This window comes from Miniopterus schreibersii, assembly GCF_964146895.1.
Source record: "Miniopterus schreibersii genome assembly, chromosome: 6".
Lineage (NCBI taxonomy): Eukaryota > Metazoa > Chordata > Mammalia > Chiroptera > Miniopteridae > Miniopterus > Miniopterus schreibersii.
In genome coordinates, this window is record NC_138107.1 from 48,983,515 (window position 1) to 49,002,874 (window position 19,360).

Sequence of the window (19,360 nt, forward strand, 5' to 3'; positions counted from 1 at the left end):
TCTGTTGCATTTTTGTCCTCAAATTTTAATAATGTAAAAACTGCCCTAGCCGCTTTGGCTCAGTGGTTTGAGCGTAGGCCCACAGACTATAGGGTCTTGGGTTCAATTCCGGTCAAGGGCACGTACCTTGGTTTGCAGGCTCGATCCCTAGCCCCGATGCGTGCGGGAGACAACCAACAGATGTGTTTCTTGCACGTTGATGTTTCTCTCTCTCTCCCTTCCACTCTCTCTGAAAAGCAATGGAAAAAATATCCTCAAGGAGAGGATTTTAAAAAAAAAGAACCACCACCAGTTTGGGACTGTAATTTGCCTACTCGTACTTTAGAGTCTCCTCTCTCCCGCTGGATTGTAAGGTGAGAGCAGGGACAATCTTTAATCCATCTTTGTGTCCCCAGCTCCTATACACAGAGGTGTTCAAATCACTGACGTCAATTAAACTAAAACACCTATGTCTAATTTATCCTAATGAATCAAGCACATCCATGGGCAATTTCCCCAAATCTTAAACAATCTCAACAAAAAGTCATTTTGCATTTTGAGTCTCTTGGGCAACTGGGCATTAAAAGTAAGCTCTATCCCTGGGTAAAGGGAGAAGTAGATGTTTGTCTCATTCAGTAAGAACCATGATGTTCAGCCAAAGAGTCTCTCTCCCTCCAAATGCAAAAACAGTGCTTTTTTGAGAGGGTTCGACTGCTCCCTGGGCCCCATACCGACTCTAAGTCCAGCTAACTCAGCTTCTGAGCAGCCCATTGTTTCTCTTTGCAGAAAATCATCGAGACTTGTGATGCTGTTTTGAATACTTGCAGGCACCCAGCTTAGCTATTAGTGATTCATTCACCTCCCATCTCACCACAATTGGGGAGAAAGCATTTTTCTAAGTCATTACATGCCAGAAAACATTGGCAGTTATTATTATTATAGCTAGACCTGCTCCCTGGTTCTCCCACCCAGAAATGCTCCAGAAAGGTCATGATCAGCCCTCTCTGGTTAAGGAACCACACTGTTTAATTGTGAGAGATGAGCAGCACATCACTGGCATAATCTTGGTCTTAACTTCAAGGGCTCAATGCCTGGCTTGCTGGAGCTCCTAACAGCATAAGCTAGTGAGGAAGGGGAGGAAGCCATGAGCAGACAGAGCCATTGCTAAGGAGGAAATGGCCCTCTGCACGTCTACTCTGTGAGACTGGGCATCCAGTCTAACATTCCAAAGGAACAGACAAACTGGAGGCTAATTCCACTCATATCTCCATCAGGCAGAACCACCTGGGCTCAGGGAGGAAAAGCACCAGAAGGTCCAGGCAATGTCCATCTTCAAGCAGGCAGTGCTCTTGAAGGTCTGTTTAGAGGAGGAGCCCAGCCAGCACCACCCCTCACACCTCCATATAACAAAGCTGACCAAGGGGAGGAAATGAGTGCTGAATGTGCCATCAGGATCTCCCCATGCAAGCTGGGGTTCAGGGGAGGACTCCAGGTCCATTAAGCGTCTGGAATGTGGAGTGGGAAGGAACCAGAGTGGGTCACCTGCAGGCAGCAGGTAACACCCAGCACAGCCCCCAGTTCCTGGGACACCAGGTGGGTTTTAACAAAACAAATCCTAGAGGTGAGGTGCCTACTGTGGTCCAGAATGGAGATGAGGGTGCTGAGAGAGGGCCAACGAAACCCACCTTCCCCAAACAAAATCAGCAGCCCCGAAGGACTAGGTCATATGACTACTCACTTAGAGAGCTTGGCTCCCTATATATGAGTTGTCCCCAGGAGAGGCCATCATTTCACACACAGAAGCTCCTGAATTCAAGTGATATTTATGAATCACGATAGCTAAGACTCGAGCTCTGCCCAGTGCAGGATCACATCAGCCCAGCCACCTGCAGCCAACCGGGTAAATGAGGGCGGCTCGCTCTACTCTCAGCATCCTCACTGCCCTTGGACATGCATCTCTCTGCGCTTCCCCGGGAGGGGCCTCCCCAGCACAATTAAACCCTTGGTGGGACTGCAACCTATATGTGGAAGCAAAGAAACCAACCAAAATGAAGCTTTAAATCAGTAAGCTAACAGTGCTTTACTAATCATGCAAAAAAAAGTAAGGAGAGAAAATATAGAATAGAAGGTGTGGTACGTTACCCAGCAGCCCTGCTAAAGACCGCATGTCCTTCTCCATCAGCATGTAAATCTCCTCCTCGGAGAAGCGGCCAATGCCGTGGCCGTGCATCTCGCGTTTCACAATTCCTTTCGTTATGTGGCACACGACCCACCTCAGCAGGTTGCTGAAGGGACCACCACCACTAAGAGAGAGCATCTTCCGGGTCTCATTGAGATTGTCCACCCACTGGCAATAAGCTAACGTCCTGGAAGCGTGTGGAAACAGGTTACTACTGTGCATGAGACATAGCAGCTCCACGGGGTCAATTTCCCGCGAGTGGTTCAGAACTTAGCACACCCTGGAGGAACTGAGGCCGTGCAGCTTTTCTTAAAAAGCCGTCTGCATGGCAGATATTAATTACTCCGGGCCCTAGTGAACGCCTGCACTTCGGGCCCGTGAGAGACACGGTAACAAGCCCAGGTGAGGATGCCATGCTTCCACTCCACCGCCCTCAGTCCGTCCCCCTCTCCCCCCCAAGGCCACGCTCTGCGTTCTCTTAGGCAGCCCCAGAGGGAACACGCAGAAGGCCGCTTTAACCGGCTGTTAGGCGGCACAGCGCGTCCCTGCGGGCGCTGGGAGGAGGGGGCGGCTGGTGTGCGCCTTCATCCTCTTTCTTGATCAAAGCAGCGGTTCCATGGGTACATGTTCTGTTCATTAAGCCGCACATTGTTGTTTTGTACACTTTGTGTATGCACTTTATATTTCACGATATCAAAAGATTTTTTTTTAAATGAAACCTTTTGCCTTTGTGAAAGGATCAGGGCGTAGGTATACCTGTTCGTGTTTATCATAAGCTCTATAAGTTAAAATAGTACGTTAACGACTTGCTCAGAAAGTCAACTCTCTGCTTCAGTTTTTCTCCGGGACTCTAAAGTGGATGCAAATACCAAAGGCAGTGGGTGGGATCACCGTCCCCATCTGGATGGTGCTTTCCCACCTGCGCGGGTGGCCCTGTGTGACGGGTGTGGACAGTTAAGCAGCTGTTCTCGTGCTATGCTGCCCGATACCCAGGCCCTCGCTGATTCTGTCCTTGGTACCTGCGCAACCGCAGGAATGTCTCTATGGTTAATAGTGTTGGTAGGTGGAAATTAAAGGGTTTCCTACTGAAGGCTCAGAAAAATGGAGCTGTGGGCACGCAGGTGTGAGATAATGAGGTTTTCCTCACCAGGAGCAATAAAAGATGCATCAGCAGTCATCGGTCCTGCTATGTGGGCTGACACAGCAGTAATGGCCACGTCAAAATAATGAGAAGAGTGAAAAGTGTTTTTACAGAGAGAACACAACGGATGACAGTAAATTATAGCTACTTTACACTTCAAGGAAAAAAAACTGAAAAAGGGCCCTGAAATTTTGATCATTGTATCTTGTTCTTTTTTTAGGGTTTGTTCCTCTATAAAATGAAAATTGGGGGGGGGGGAAACGAGAAGATTTCTCTAAAATTTTTTAAGCATTCCTGATTTTTGCTGAAAGATCTTACAACCAATTTCAATGCACTGTCTGTACTACAATCATAACTCTTCTTTATTGCCCTTATAAAGGAATGCCTACAAATCTTGTTAGAAGGGTTTGTGTACCTCTTTTTTATAAGTCTCTCAAAATAGAGTATTGAGGAGCCTAGCCATACATTTTGGTGAGAAGAGGAAAAGGTATATCTCAATGGTGACTAATTAATGTGCACCAATTAAGCTGCAGGGTAGTCAACGCAACTTTTGAAATGAAGAGCTCACATTTATTCTAGTAAATTCTTTAAAATTCTTCAAACTAAATGCTTTTCTACTTGCCCTTCTTTTTACACCTGCAATTAAGTAATTAAGGTGTCAACTTTCACATTCTCTTAGAACAATTTGGCACTTTCATTCTAATTGTACGACATCTAAATTCACAATACACAATCTATACAATACTTGATTATTTTGGAAGTTAGTGATCGGAGAATAAAACTAAATTTTCCTAAACTAAGGATGACCACCAGGTCATAACAGCATCTAGGGAACATCTAAAGTGTAAAAATGAGGAATACTGTGGCTCTAAGCTGACAGGCTGATGTGGGGGGAAAGCGCACTCTTTGCAGGCAAATTACATAGGTTTTGTCGTAAGCGTAACTGAGCCTGAAGGATGAGCAGACGCTCACCAGGCAGATCCCAGGGGGAAGGTGCAGGAAGAGCATTGGCTGGTTGGTGAATGGCAAGAACTTGAGGACAGGCGGGTGGGGTACAGGATGCCTGAGGAAGCTTGTAAGAGTTTGGGGCTGGAAGGGTGGGCAAAGGCTCGGATCAGGGTGGATCTGTAGCAAAGGAGGCTCAGCTTTATTTTGAAAGCAAAGTTTAACCACTTGAAAAGTTTTAAGCCGACAAGAAACATGATCAGATTTGTGGTGAAGGAAGGGCTGAAAGTGGGGAAACTGGCAGAGGAAGGCTGGCTAGAAGACCATGGCAAGACCAGGCAAGAAATGATGCACTGAACCAGGTGATGGCAGAGGGGATGGTGAACAGGGAATGCATAGGAAAAATAGGGAGTTAGGAGAAAAAGACCGATGGGTATACAGGATTAGAAATAAGGAGAAACTAAGCATTTTCTCCCAGGCTGATGGTGTTAGTGGATGATATTGCTATTAACCAGTACTGGCAATACACAAGGTAGAGTAGGCTTCATTGGGGAAAGATGAGTGAACCTGTTGCGTTTGAAGGTTGCATGGAAGCGCCTAAGTGAGGGGTCCAGCAGGTTGAGAACGCAGGAGGTAAGTTTAGATCAAGACAAAGAATTCATGGGCAGGGGCATCAGTGGCAGTTTTAAACCTGTGAGCGGAGGTGAGGCTGCCTAAGGAAGTTTCCAGGGTAAGGAGTGGGAAAACCACCGCTCAAGGGCAAATGAGAAGAGGAGAGAGCCGAGCTGGGCCAGCTTGGAGAGAGGTCGCTTTCTCTGAGACGGAGAGAAGTGGGGACACCTCTTTCCCCGAGATAAACAGAAGTAGGGACACCGTTTGCAAGAGGTGAGGAGCTGCAAAAGGATTCTGAGCCCCTGCCTGATGACTTCAGTTTCCTCTGTGAAGGAAACGAGGGCAGGCGCAGAAACTGAGGATGAGCAATGGGGAAAGAGCTCCTGAAAACTAAAGGGTAGAGCAGCAGGCGGGGGTGGGAGAGGCACCTGTCTGGGCCACACAGCTGAGCAGGCAGGAGTCCCCACCAATGCCACGAAGCGTCTAAGGTTCTCTACCTGCATTAGCAGGTTGAATGCAGGGCACAGAAGAAGGAGCACTGGGTTGATTACGAATTTTGCAGTTAAAAGTAACCTCAGAAACTGTCTGGTCTTCCTCTCTTCTCTTTCCTCCTCAACTCTTGATTTCTCTCCTCTCTTTCATTCCCTGAGCCCCATGTTATAGACACGTGTTAGTGAAGAGATAATGAGGGCTGGGCAGGCTCTTTCAGGGTCAAGCTCCATGGAGGGCGTATAAACTTTAAATACCAAAGAGAATGGATGCTTCATGGACTCCCAAATCAAGTACTACAGGTCAAAGACATCACTGACCATGCTTCCATATCATTACAGCCACGAGCCCACCTCCTCCTGCAACCACACCCTGAAAACTCTGTCCACGTGGTGGGGCTTCCACCTGCTGTTCACTCCATGACACCACCCCTCCAAGTCCACAATCCCTCCTGTTGCAAAATCCAAATCAACCTTCTTCCATGTTTATCTTTCTTGAATTCTCTCTAGCACCCAACAATATTGGCGTCTTTCTTAGAATTCCTTCACTTATGTCTCCACTGCTTGCTTTCTTGCCTCTTACATGTTCCCAAGATTTTTACCTTTGCTCCTTCTACCTTCTCACTCATGGAGTGATCTGTTTCCCACCCATGATTTCAAACCAATGACTCCCAACTCTGTGTCAAGCCCAGACCTCTGTCCAGAGATCAGGGACCCTCACGAGGGATCCTCAGGAACTGAAAACCAACTCTCACACGGCTGGACTCATCATCTTCCTTCCCTTCCAATCCACTTCTCACCAAGTCAGAAAGAGGCTCTGGGGCTATTCCTCACTGCTCCCATCCCTCACTCCTGACAGCCAGTCACCCTGGGAATTCACCCTTTTCTCCAACTCAGTTAACACTGGAGTACAACCAGCCCTTCATCATTCTCAACCCTGAGGACAGTGGCCTCCTAGCAGGTCTCCTGACATCCCCCAAGGCCTTCCAGAAATCCCTTAGCCCCAAGGCAATCACAAAGAGCTTCCTAAAACACAAATTGAATCATATGTTAGAATGACGATGCTTCTCGGAGCCATTCGTTAACTCCCCATCGGTCTTTTGCTTGGCACACCAGCCCCCTCCCCACAGTCTGACCCCTCACGCTGCATCGCCTCCCATGCACCACCATACAGAATTACATGTGCCTTCTTTCATGCACCTAAACTTTTGCAAATGCTGCTCCCTCCGCCTGGATATCCTAATCTTCCCCACCCAGCTCTTTCACCTGACACTCTTACTGTCCCTAGATTCTCTTGCGACACCATCTCCTCTGGGAAGCCTTCCCCTCATCCCTCCAGCAGGTGCTGGCTGCCTTTCCTTGGTTCTTCAAATGCTCCCCAGCACTGACAATTACAAAGGCTCCATGTCTCCCTCCAGCCTGGAAGCCGCTGGAGGACAGAGATAGCATCTTATCACCTTGCTTTCCCCTGCATCCGGCATAGTGCCTGGCCACTAGCCGTAATTCATTCACTAAGTTAGCTGAAGAAATGAATTATTAATTGAATAAAATAAGGTTTCACTCTGAGCCAGCCACTGCTAAGCGGTGTTCCTAAGGGATGGCAATATTTAAACAGACAAATGGAGAGTTGCAGTGCCCATGGAGAATGAAGACGAGGCTGCCACTGCTCTCTTCTGGGATCTGTGTCACTCTCCCCTGGGAAGAGGCCACTGCACAGGAGTCATGAATTCTTAACTGGAGAGGCCAAGGATGGCCAATTTGGAAACTAGACTAGGCTAAGCAATTAAAATAATTTATCATTCTGAGAGCATCTTTCAGGAAGTTGATACTCATGTTTTTTATTGCAGCTGATGGATCCATTCTCTTCTGCAAAATGGAGTCAAAGGGTTTTGTGCGGTTTTTTAAAGAATGATTATTTTAGAACAGAAGAATAAACCTTGTTCGAACATTTTTAAAGGAGATCAAGAAGACAGGAAAGAAAAAATTGATGCTGAATGTTTGAATGAAGATATCTCTCATTATAACCTAACATGAGACCTGGCCCATAGCAGAAACAAATAACAATATGTGGGAAACTGAAAGTCACTGTTTGATGAGTGAGTCCTTGCATGTGGCCTTCCCAACCATGAGAATGCCGTTCTCCATGTTGTGCTATCCTTGCCGTATTTTGCTTGTACTCTAAATGCTCAAGAGCATATGAAAAGCTTCTGTTTCACAGGCATGAGATTAGCTCCTACAAACTACATCCAAAGCTGGGAGAGGGGATATCAGAGAACATATCAATTGAGTTGCAATCAGGGAGAGAGAATCCCCTGGCTTTTAGAGAATATCTTGGTGATAAGTTATTTTATTAAAGCTTCCTACCTCCTCATTCACTGACAAACTTAAAACTTTAAAATTATGGCCAACTTAGAAGTGAACTTGAATTCCCTGTTCTAAGGCCTATATATTTATAGGTGATAATATTATGACTAGGTAGTTTAACAACAGTGCCCTACACACTTCCCTATGGGGTTGGAAGACTCTTAAGACATTCACTAGTGCCCAGCCAGCGTGGCTAAGTGGTTGAGTGTTGACCTATGAACCAGGAGGTCACGGTTCAATTCAGGTCAGGGCACATGCCCGGGGTTGCGGGCTCGATCCCCAGTAAGGGGCGTGCAGGAGGCAGCTGATCAATGACTCTCATCATTGATGTTTCTATCTCTCTCTCTCCCTCTCCCTTCCTCTCTCTGAAATCAATAAAAACATATTTTTTTTTAAAAAGACACTCATGGTGTCCACAAGGGGGCAGTATGTCACACAGAAGAAGCTCTGGTGTCTGTTACCCAAAATCAATTTCATTCCTGTAATTTGACCCTGTGTTTCCCAGACTTCCCAGCATTGGATCTGAATTAAGCATTCAGTGGAACAAAGAGGGGAAAAACCTGTCTTCTTCATCTTCCGTAACAGCTTTAAAAACCAAGTGGGACATAATTATAAGGCTTTTCAAGTGCAAGAAAAAAACCTCGTTATAGCTTAGTGTGCTTATCTGAGCAGCCCTAAAACAGAGCCTCAGAATTCCATGATGTTGTGTAAGAATAACAGCTTTTCATTGCCTTTGCTCTTCAGAAAACCGTACGTGGAGCATTTTTAAAGTTTCAGACCAAAATAAACATATCTGAAAACTCCAGATAACTGAATCAGCTGAGTCAAACAACTGAGTCCACCTCTTCCACCGCTGTAAGTACAGACACAACCCGGGAGCTCATGGATTGTCAGAACTGAACAGGCTGTCGTGGGAAGCTCATACTTACTACTTTCCTGCATACTGTGGTCGGCCCCCTATGCTGGCCCTGTTTCCACATGTGCACATTTGGTGTTTTACCTCTGAGACTAGAGAAGGGGGAGAAGGAGAGGAGCCTGAGGCTGGAGAATCTACAGATTCTCTGTGTCATGCATTTTCTCATCATGAGAGGGGACAGGGCCTTTTCTCCATTGGGATTTAGGCCTTTCGGGAAAGGCTGCTCAGTGGAAGTTGGCTAAAGGTTTGGAAACTTTATGAAACAGAAGAAGGTCTGTTTTTCCTTCTGCTACTAAGGATTTAGGGAATTGGAGGAATTAGGATTTATTTTTTTTTAAGTTTGCTGTATATTTGCATCTCAATCAAGACTTGACCTTCCACCTTAACCATTTCTTCCTCAAATTAACTCTTGAGGAGACACAAACAAGAAATAGTAGCTAATCCAAAAAAAGTATTTTTCTAATTAAAAAGAGAGAAGAGTCTATGTATGACCCAAGCACTTGGAGGTTGTGGTCAGCAAAATTAATATAATTTCCTACCAGGATAGCACCTTTCGTCTCTCCCTCCCACCCCTCCCACAAGCACCCTTCCCTCCCCAAGTAAGTATTACCAGGGGCCCTTGCAGAGAGGAGGGAAGGGAAGAGCAGGAGGTGAACCTCTACCATGAAGTACATACAACATCCGCAGACCCAGAGCAAGAAGCAGTGTTAGGTGGTATCTGGGACTCTTTCTGGATCAAAGCCTTTCTAACCGAAATACAAATTTTATTAACTGCTACAGAAATCAAAGAGTTGTAACAAAACTACCAACCAATGCAAGGCTTTCAGCTTCTTTTCAGGCAGCTGACCAAGCGCTAGCTCTCCGAAGGCCCATCAGTCAAACGAGATGGGCTTTTGGGGGCCACCTCAAGGGAAGGCAGGGGGAGGGGTGTTAGGGTGGCCCTCTGCTGGTTCGTCACTTCCCTCAATCACTGCAAAGCAGGACAGGAGCCTGGCAAGCAGGTGAGACAGGCTCCATCTCACAGGCTCCTCCGAGGCTAAGCATGTCACACACGGTCATGCACTTTGGTCCTCGCGCAAACCCCTCACCCTTTGAAATGGGAAGTCCAGCAGTTCCCGACAGGTGCTACTATAAGGAACCCAGAGTGTGATCACTCCAAACAGAGCTGCACCCCACCTGCTTCCCTCCTTGCTCCCACCCCCTTCTGAAGTGGTGCTTCAGGTCAGCCCTGAAAAAACTGGGCAAGAACTGAAAGTAGAGACAGGAAAAGAAAACTAGAGGGGCACTTAAAATCCAAGAGACAGAACAAGGTTTCCACTGAGAAAGAGCGGAATGGATGAACCGGGGAGGGGATGAGGAACAGCCTTCCACAGTCAGCCCCGCACTGATGCATCTCCCAGTGCGGGAGGCAAAAGCTACTGGGTGAGATACGGACCCAGGAGTAACAATTAATGCCAAAAAAGTGGGTTTAACAACTCTTAATTAAATCTTTGGAACAAGATAAAGTTTGCAGAAGTCAGAGAGAAAACTTCTCTTATCTACTGGGGTACAGAAAGGCGCTCTGACTCCCAAAAAATGGATGAAAGAAAAGGAAAAAACAAAACCCAGATGACAATGAGTTTGTAAAGCAAGAAGAACCATGTCTGTTTAACTCCCACGGTGTCACAGCCAGCAATGGGCCAACTCATCACCAGTGTGGTGACACATCAGACTCGGGGAACACAAGCGAGCAGAGAGGCAGTCGGGCGACACCGCGCAGGAGGCGGGAGCCTGCTTTACTTCTGCAATAGGGACGCTTGTCCTCTAAGGAAAACTGACAACAGTCCTACAAAGCTTGCATAAGTAATTTCACCTAAGACTCCTATCCTGACTTAGTTTTCTGTTCCCTCCTCGGGTATTTTAATTCAGCAGTTTGTACCGGCGAAGAGCCCGGTCTATCACAGTATCTCCCTCACCTTAGTGAGTTCTAGATCAAGGGGTCAACCAACTAGAGCCCACAGGCTAACAAGTTTACATTTTAAAATGGTTAAGGCAAAAAGTAATATTTTGTATTAAATGAAATTTAAATTTCAGTGCTTTCACTGAAACCCAGTCATGCTTGTTCATTTGCGTATCATTTATGGCCGCTTTTCCACTCCAACAGCCGGCAGAGTTGAATACAGTAGACCCTTGAACAGCATGGGTTTGAACTGCATGGGTTCACTTATACATGGATTTTTTTCCTTTTTTAAAAAATATGTTTTTATTGACTTTATTTTTTATTATATTTTTTAACTTATCTTTATTGTTGAAAGTATTACAGCTGTCCCCTTTTTTCCCCCGATTGATCCCTTCCACCCTGCCTCCACCCCAGGCCTTCCCCACACTATTGTCTGTGTCCATGGGTTATGCATTTATGCATATAAGTTCTTTGATTAATCTTTCCCACCCACTCCCCCACGCCAACCTTCTCTCTGAGCATATATGGATTTTTTTTCAATAAATATGTACAGTATTATAAATGTATTTTCTCTCCCTTATGATTTTCTTATACATTTTTTCTCTAGCTTACTTTATTATAAGAATGCAATATATAATACATATAACATACAAAAGCTGTGTTAATTGGCTGTTCATGTTATCGGGGTTAAGTTTTGAGGGAGTCAAAAGTTACACACGGATTTTCAACTGTGTGGGGTGTTGGTGCCCCTAATTCCCACCTTGTTCAAGGGTCAACTGTAGACATTTGGTGCACAAAGCCTAAAATATGTACTAGCTGTGCCTCTACAGGGAACGTCGACCCTGCTCTAGATACCTAGAAACTTAGCAGTCATAAGTTTGACCCCTACATCTGTCAGAATGCAGAAAACTTCTCAAAAGTTTTCTTTTCAAAAGGGAAGGTTTGGGGAGTGTCTGAAAAGTGACACAGAACTTGGCTTACTCAAAGGACAGGGTCGGACCCTGGGCACCGCCCAGCGCCCGGGACTCACCAGTAGAAGTGCTCCTCCACCATCTTGGTCACCGCCCTGGAGATGGCTCTTTCATGAGGCCCAAGGTTTTTATTTAAGTTCACTCCAAGCTTCTCCTCCAGAAAGTCAATTATGAATTCTGTGCCAGAAACCTTTTCATGATTATATTCAATCCAAGGCATTTTCCCTTGAGCAGAGAGTTTTCCACCAAAATAGTTCTAAGCAGAGTAAAGTTTAAAAAGAGAAAAGCAATGTTTTATTTAAATTTCACTGTATGATTAATAGAAACAAGCATTCCAACGATATACTTGACAGTGACTGTACTACTCAAGTGAATGCACTCAGCACATAAACTCTTAAAGAGAATAAATGGTTACTCTTGGGGGCGGAAAAGCAAGATTTACTTCACATGAAGCTATTACTTTATTCCAATGGACTTTATCATGGGCCCTGGCTTACTGTTGAGAAAGAGCGCATGCAAGAGAGAGAGGCCCGAAAGAAAAGAAAGCATATATCCATGCAAAGATCTAAACACAAATGTTCAGAGAAGCTTTATTTGCAATTGCCAAAAACAGGGGGAAAAGCAAAAGCTCATCAAGAGGTAAATGAATATGAAAATTCTGGGATAACCTTACAATAAAGAGGAATGAACTACTCATATATACAGTAACACAGGTGAATCTCAAAACAGTGTCGCTAAGTGAAAGAAGCCAGACCAAAAATAAAATACTCACTGTAGGATTCCATTTATATAAAACTCTAGAGAATTCAAACTGATCTATGGTGACAAAAAGCTGATCAGCGTTTGCTCAGGCAGATGGGGGACAGGAAGAGATAGGAGAGCAGAATTACAAAGGAGCAAAAAAATTTTGTGGGTAATGGATACCTTGATTATGGTGATGTTTTCATAAATATTTACATATGCCAACATTTATCAAATTATACACTTTAAATATGTGCAGTTTATAGTATGCCAATTATATCTCAACAACGCTGTTTTTTCTTTAAAAAGGTTACATTAGGTAAATTTTAAATATATCAGTCCTCTCCATTTTTAAACTGTTTCTCTAGAGTAGGGGCCAGCAAACTTTTTCTCTAAAGGACAGGACAATAAATTTTAGGCAGCCATATGGTCTCTGATGCAACAACTCAGCATTGTAGTCGTAGCTTGAAAGCAGCCATAGAGAACACGTAAATGAATGAGAGTGGCAATAAAAAGTGCTTTATAGACCCTGAAATGTGAATGTACTACAAAACAATATATTATTCTTCTTCTGATGTTTTTCAACTATTTAAAAATGTAAAAATCCTTTTTTTTTTGGCCCACAGACCCACCGCCTGCCCACCTCTGCTTTAGGGGCACCTGCTTACCCTCATTACATCCTAGAGAAACAAAGTCAAACCTAAATGACCGTAGGCATCAGCCCTGCACAAGAAGACCCCTCCTGTACAGGTGCTTGATGACAGCAAACTCCATGAGGGCCCTCTTCTAGGAGACCCCTGGTCAAATCTTCTTTTAGACAGGAAACCAAAATTTGCAAAGAAGGTTTTTTTTCATTACTGTTTGGAGGTTTTTTGGTGAGAAATTATTGGAATTAACAAAGATGACTATTGCTCTAATTGTTCTTTTCTAAATCACACCAAGATCTGTGTGTGCCTCTCCCAAAAATCAAATAGTACATCTCACCACAAGGGATAGAAAACATAGACTGTTACAAAATGTCTAAGTCAAGTCTGTGTCTAAGAATTACCCTTGAGCGTTTTGTGTGGTTGTGTGTGACCACTGAATTGGCTCCAGTGAGATAGCAGGGTCATGGCTGGATATCACGACTCTTAAGGTCAGTTGCGCATTTGTGCTCATAAGGACTGGGCTCAGACTACGCTGGAAGGCCCCTGGTGTCTCAGACCTTCGATGAAATACCACCTATTTGGAAGGCTAACAAGCAGAGCAGGTACTAGCTTAGTGTTGCTTACTGCTGTCTTTATGGAGTGGATTGGAAACTCTGGTCTCCGTCTCTTGGTGTCAATACTTTACCTCATTGCTTATTCTAAAGAAACTCATTCTGGGCCCAGCCTGGGGAAAAGGGAGTAAATGGGGCTGCTGTTGGCCATATTGCTTTTGTGCAATTAAGAAAACAAAACCTCCTCTTGTAGATACAGCCAACGTCCGGGTTCACAGCCTGGCAAGTCCTCCGGCCCCCACTCCTTCGCCAGGCCCTGCTGCGCAGTGACCCACACAACCATACATGCAGTCCTTATTTTTTGGAGATACACACTGAAATAGTGAGGGATAAAGTGTCATGATTTCTGCCACCTACTTTTAAGTCATTCATTCAAAAAATTGTCTATAGAAGGTATATATTAAAAGAAATAAAGACAGCAACATGCTCACAGCTGGTGAATCTAGTCAGATGAAGTGCGTATGGGGGCTCACTCTATTTTCTTTTAACTTGTCTGTCTGTAGCTTAGAAAAGCTTTTACAAGATGGGAGAAAAAAAGGCAAGATCAGCAAATAGAACATCAAAAGTTAAAAATGAGAGCCACACCAGCGAGTTCCAAAAAGCCAGTCTTTTTCTTTCTCTTACTTAAAAAGAATTATTGTGTGAAATACATGCTTCTTATACAGCCAGTTATGTCCAATGAGGCAGGTGTCTTCATGTACGTCTAGAGGAGTGAATGGGAGGGTGGTCAAAAATATCAGCGATGTGATCTCGAAGTAGTAGGATGTCAGGTGCTTTTCATGTTCCACTTACACTTTTGTATTGTTTGAAGTCCTTATAAGGACCATATGTCAAATACATGTAATCAGAAAACATACTAAAGCTATTTTTGTTTTTTTTTAAATTAACCATATCTGTGGGATCTCACTATGGATGTTTTGTAACTTCCCATGGATCTGTAATTATTACAAAATGAAAAGTATTTTAAATTGACCTACTGATATTTATATCTTGATTTTAAAAAGGTAATAACTATGGCCAATACATCAGGCTTTTTTTAAAAAAAGCCTTGTGAGTGCCTATTAATGGTCATCAAATATTTATTCCAATCTCACTTAGGCTAAAATATAAAAAAACTTCAAATATAAAGTCGTGCTCTTAGAAACATGGCATATTAATCTTATTCTGAAAGGCACAGGGCAAAGAAGGGGCTGAGGGTGGAGCACCCTGGGAATCTGACAAACCTCTCTACTGGTGGTCTGAGAAATGAGCACTTCCCTCCATCACAAGCCCTTGCTGATGGCACCTGGGCCTCGAGGCGCCAGGGCAGGCACTGCCCCTTCTAAACCACAGAACAACTCTCCTTTCACCTAGGTATCTGCCCCGTGCTAAACACCTGCTCCATTTGCTTCCCATAGAGACCTCACAGAAGAAAAAACACTCCTATACTTAAAAAAAAAAAAAAAGTACTCAACAAGAAACAATAGTTTTGGAAGGGGCTCAGCATTTCCCTTCCCAAAGGCCTCTGTGAGAGCTCCAGGCTTCACAGTAGGCGTGTGCCCTGCTGCTTCAGTTACACTAACTAAAAAGCCGCTGCTGCAGAATATGAACAAAGGTGGTCGGTTAGGCTGCTGGTAGCACGGGGCAGCAGGAATTCAAGCTTGATGGCCAGAGGCAGGAAAGGAAAGAGCAGACAGCCGGCTGCTGGCACAGCCACTGCAAACAGCAGGGTCGCTTCATGGGGGTGGGGCACACACCATCTTGAAAGCAGCCAGAAACTCAAGGCCCAAGATTCAGGTTGTGGACCCTAATGGTCCCAAAGCTATGGTGGCTAAAGGAGGCAATCTGTCTAGAGTGACGATGGAGCAGACAGGCGGCAGGACAGCAGCCTCCCCCTCCAGCCCTCGCCCCTCAGTGACACACATCTTTAGGGCTGACTGCCAACCCCAAGCTGAACAGTGACTTTTCAAGCCTGAGCCACTGCATTCAGATAATTCAAGCCTTGTCTGCTTTTACTGCTATTCTCTCCTCCATCACTGGCTTAGAAAGTTCTGAATAATCTCCCTGCTTCTGTCTCCAGACTGACTCTTGCATTTCAGTTCCCAGTCATAAAGACCCCATACCCTCCCAGCCCGCCCCCCAGTCCAGATTCGGTGCCACTCCACCATATTCCCAGGGGAGCTCAATAACAGCACTCACCAAGCTGAGACCATAACACTCATCTCCTTCCAGGGCTGCCGAGAAGGATCACTGCCGACCCCAACCCCTCTGCAGAGAAACGGCTCAGGAGGCACAAGGCCATGGGGAGTCAGGAGGTGCAGGGGGGAATATCGTTATCAGGGCAGCCAAAAGCTTTCCCCCTCCAACCTCCCTGCTGCCCTGTTTCCATCCAAGGAGACCACTTCCTCTCAATGCTGCTACTTTTTAAGAGCTTAAAGATGAACCCCTGACCAGTGGGAGCCATTTGGAGGAGTGGCAGGAGACCGGAGCAACCGCGCTGGTTTGGAGATGCACAACCTGTGGCCTGAGCTTCAGCCCTTGCTCAGTATAAACTCCCAGGCAGGGAAGCTGACATCCCTGGTGAAAGGAGATCTCAAACCAAAATAACTAGACCCCAAAGGAGTACAACCACTGTGAGAGAGGGCAACAGACTGGACATCGACAGCACGAGGCAGAATTATTGGGGCAGGCCAAAACATTTTAATTAGCATAATAAATACCTTCTAAGAGATAACAGAAGAGATTAATAATACAAACCGAGGGAAAGTATTAAGAAGAAAACATAAAAGTTGAGCGCCAAAGATGAGAGAAATGGCACCATGGACACAAGAAGAGAACAGAGCAGTGGAAGCCCAGAGAGATGACGTCTCCCAGAAGGAAGAGGAAAAGGATGAAGGGACACTTCAGGGACCCAGGAAATAAAGCAGAGCCTTCAGCATCCAGAAAAGGGGGAACAGGAGGGAAGAAAGGGAAAACAAATAAAAAAGAAAAGGAAATACTTGAAGAAAACTGATAATTCCCCAGAATTAAAAAGATTAAAGACTTCCAATTAAAAGAGTTTATAAAGGATCAAGATACATAAAGACCCACACCAAGGCACATTATAGTGAAATTTAAGAATGTCCACAAATTCTAAAAGCTTCCAGAGAAAAAATGAGATTCACATCAGATTTTTCAATAGCAACATGGATGCAAAAAGGCAATGGAGTTATATTGTTAAGTTTTTAATATTAAAAAGAAAATACAATTTTTAAACCACTGAAAGGAAAGAACTTTGAACCCAGAATTATCCAAGGTGAGGGCATAACAAAGGTGTTCTCAAGCGTGCAGAGCCAGATTTGCCCCTTAAAGGCTCACTCTGAAAATACTCATCAAGGAAGTACTCTGATAAAAAGAGAAACCAGCCCTGGCCAGTTTGGCTCAGTGGTTAGAGTGTCAGCCCTCAGACTGAAGGGTCCCCGGTTCGATTCCAGCCAAGGGCACATATTTCAGTTGCAGGCTCCATCCCCGGCCCCAGTCGGGGCACGAGGGGGGGGGCAACCAATAGATGTGTCTCTCTCACATCAATGTTTCTCTCTCTCTTTCTCTCTTCCACTCTCTCTGAAAAGCAATGGGGGGAAAATAACCTCAGGTGAGGATTAAAAATAAATAAATAGAAAGATAAACCAATCCTGTAGGATAACAGATGGGAAATTAAGTTAGTCAAATAACTTAGTAGGGCTTGTTGTCTAAAAAAGGACAGAGAGAGAGAGAGAGAGAGAGAGAGAGAATTTCCAAAATCCCAGAAGTAACATATTACACAACAGATGGGATGAGGGCTGGGAGGAAAGAGACCCAAGGTTTACGTGAACCTGCTAACATACTTGTATCAATAGAGGGCAAATACAGAATGGGATACATTTAAGAAATAAATAGGGATAAACACAAATTAGGATCTTAAGAGCAACCCCTATAACAACAAAATGAGAATTTGTTTTAAACAGCAAGAAAAAAAGTTTAGCTATCCAATGGTAAACAGGAAATGAGAAAAGATAAAAACAAAGTAATAGTAAAGTATTCAATAAGATGTTAGGAATAAGTCCCAATGAAACAATAATTACAAGTACAAATATAAAAGAATTAAACTCACCAATTAAGGACTTTCAGATTGGCTATAAGTAACACAATGCCTACAAAAGACAAGTAGGCACATAAACACACACCAAAAAAGGAAGAAAGAAAGAGAGGATAGAAAAAGATATCCCAAGCAAACAGGAGCCAAAAATAAAGGAAATAAAAAAGCTAAAGAATCATCCTCAGTAACTGATAATATAGAATTCAAGGTTAAAAAATCATAAGGGACAGAGATGGATGCTATAAACTAGAAGAAAAAACAAAACAGTAAAAGATGTGATGTGATCTTTCATACTATATGGACCTAACAAAATAACCCAATACTCTTACATAAAGCAAGAAATGACAGAACTGACAGAATGACAGAAAAAAAGAGATAAATAAACAAATATACTTGAATATTTTAATCCATTCCCTTCAGAAACTACTAGAACAGGCTGACAAAAAAATAAACAGAGATATAGAAGGTCTAAACAATACACTAAATATGCTCGAGCAAGTAGGTAGAGAGCTCTACACCCAAACAAAGAAAAAGCAATTATTTTTAACTTTTGTAAAATGAAGCCACACACTAGGCTAAAGGGTCAGTAAATTCCATGGAATTAATATCACAAAGACTACCTGCTCTGACCATAAAAAAAACTACAACAAAAATCAAAGCTTTAAAAAAGTTGCATTTTTTAAATGCTAGAACTTAGGTGAAAAAGAAAAACATAAGGGAATTCTTAAAAAATACATAGAATTGAACGACAATGAAAACACAACCTGTCAAATCTGTGAGACGCAGCTCAAGCAATACTCAGAGAACAAAGCATACCCTTAAATACATTCCTGTGTTCACTCTCCAACGCTGAAATGAGCCAGTGTTTCCCGGAAAGCCACCCAAACAAAACAGGGAACACTGTGGAGAAACTCTCACAAAATCTGCAAATAGTTCCCTGGTGCTTGCTGGGTGCTCTGCCCCCAGGATTCATGAGACAAAACATGATGCTGTCAGTAAAGAGAAACCTAAAGTATAAAACCACATCAGACAACGGCCCCCCCACCTGTATAACAGCTGCCAGGTAAGCCTACCCAAGCTATGAACCAAATTATACTCTATGCCACAAAAAAATACCATGGCCCTGAACCTACAAAAGTTCATACCCATTTGATCCCACATTAAACTGGGTGTAAAAATCAACAGCCCCTGCTAAGTACCTACTAAGGACTGGGCACTGCCCCCTCCAGCACCGAGTGCCAGCCCTTCCCACCACGTGAGATTAGGTACCGCCCTCTAACCGACTTTGCTGGCATGAGAATAAATCATGTTTGCACACAAGTACCTGATAGGGTAAGTCAGCCATCCTTAAATAAGTTTCCATTTTCAAACAGAAAGGAGATAAACTGGGGACACCATTGTTAGGTCTTGCAAACTGATGCAAAATAATAGCATCTTTGGAGTCAATTTCTTGCTGTTTCCTGTTAAAACCAAAACAGAAGTAAAGAACAATCCACGTGTTATACATTCAGTTCCCCTAGCTCCTCAGAGATCCCTGCTCGCTGTAGCTGCTCAATGAACAAGCAGATCTGTTTGTCATGGGGCTTACCTCACCCAGGGGCACTTGGAAAGTGGAAGTTTGGTGAAACACGAAAAAAAACTTATAAACTCTGATATTACCATGACCTCAAGGGCTCAGAAAACTAACTACATATCAACCTCTTTCTGGTCCCTGTAGCCTGTGAACAGGAAGAG

The 19,360-nt window shown here is 44.1% G+C and overlaps 1 protein-coding gene across 1 annotated transcript in view; it reads right to left on the reverse strand.

Annotated features, from left to right (window-relative positions):
- FAXC (failed axon connections homolog, metaxin like GST domain containing) overlaps positions 1-19,360 on the reverse strand; it is a 51,689-nt gene that overhangs the window by 26,505 nt on the left and 5,824 nt on the right. Inside the window, exons 2-4 of the mRNA XM_081140054.1 lie at positions 18,951-19,086; positions 11,594-11,790; positions 2,122-2,345 (exon numbers count right to left, since the gene is read on the reverse strand). Coding sequence (XP_080996180.1) covers positions 2,122-2,345; positions 11,594-11,790; positions 18,951-19,086 — 557 coding nt within the window. The remainder of the gene's footprint in view (positions 1-2,121; positions 2,346-11,593; positions 11,791-18,950; positions 19,087-19,360) is intronic.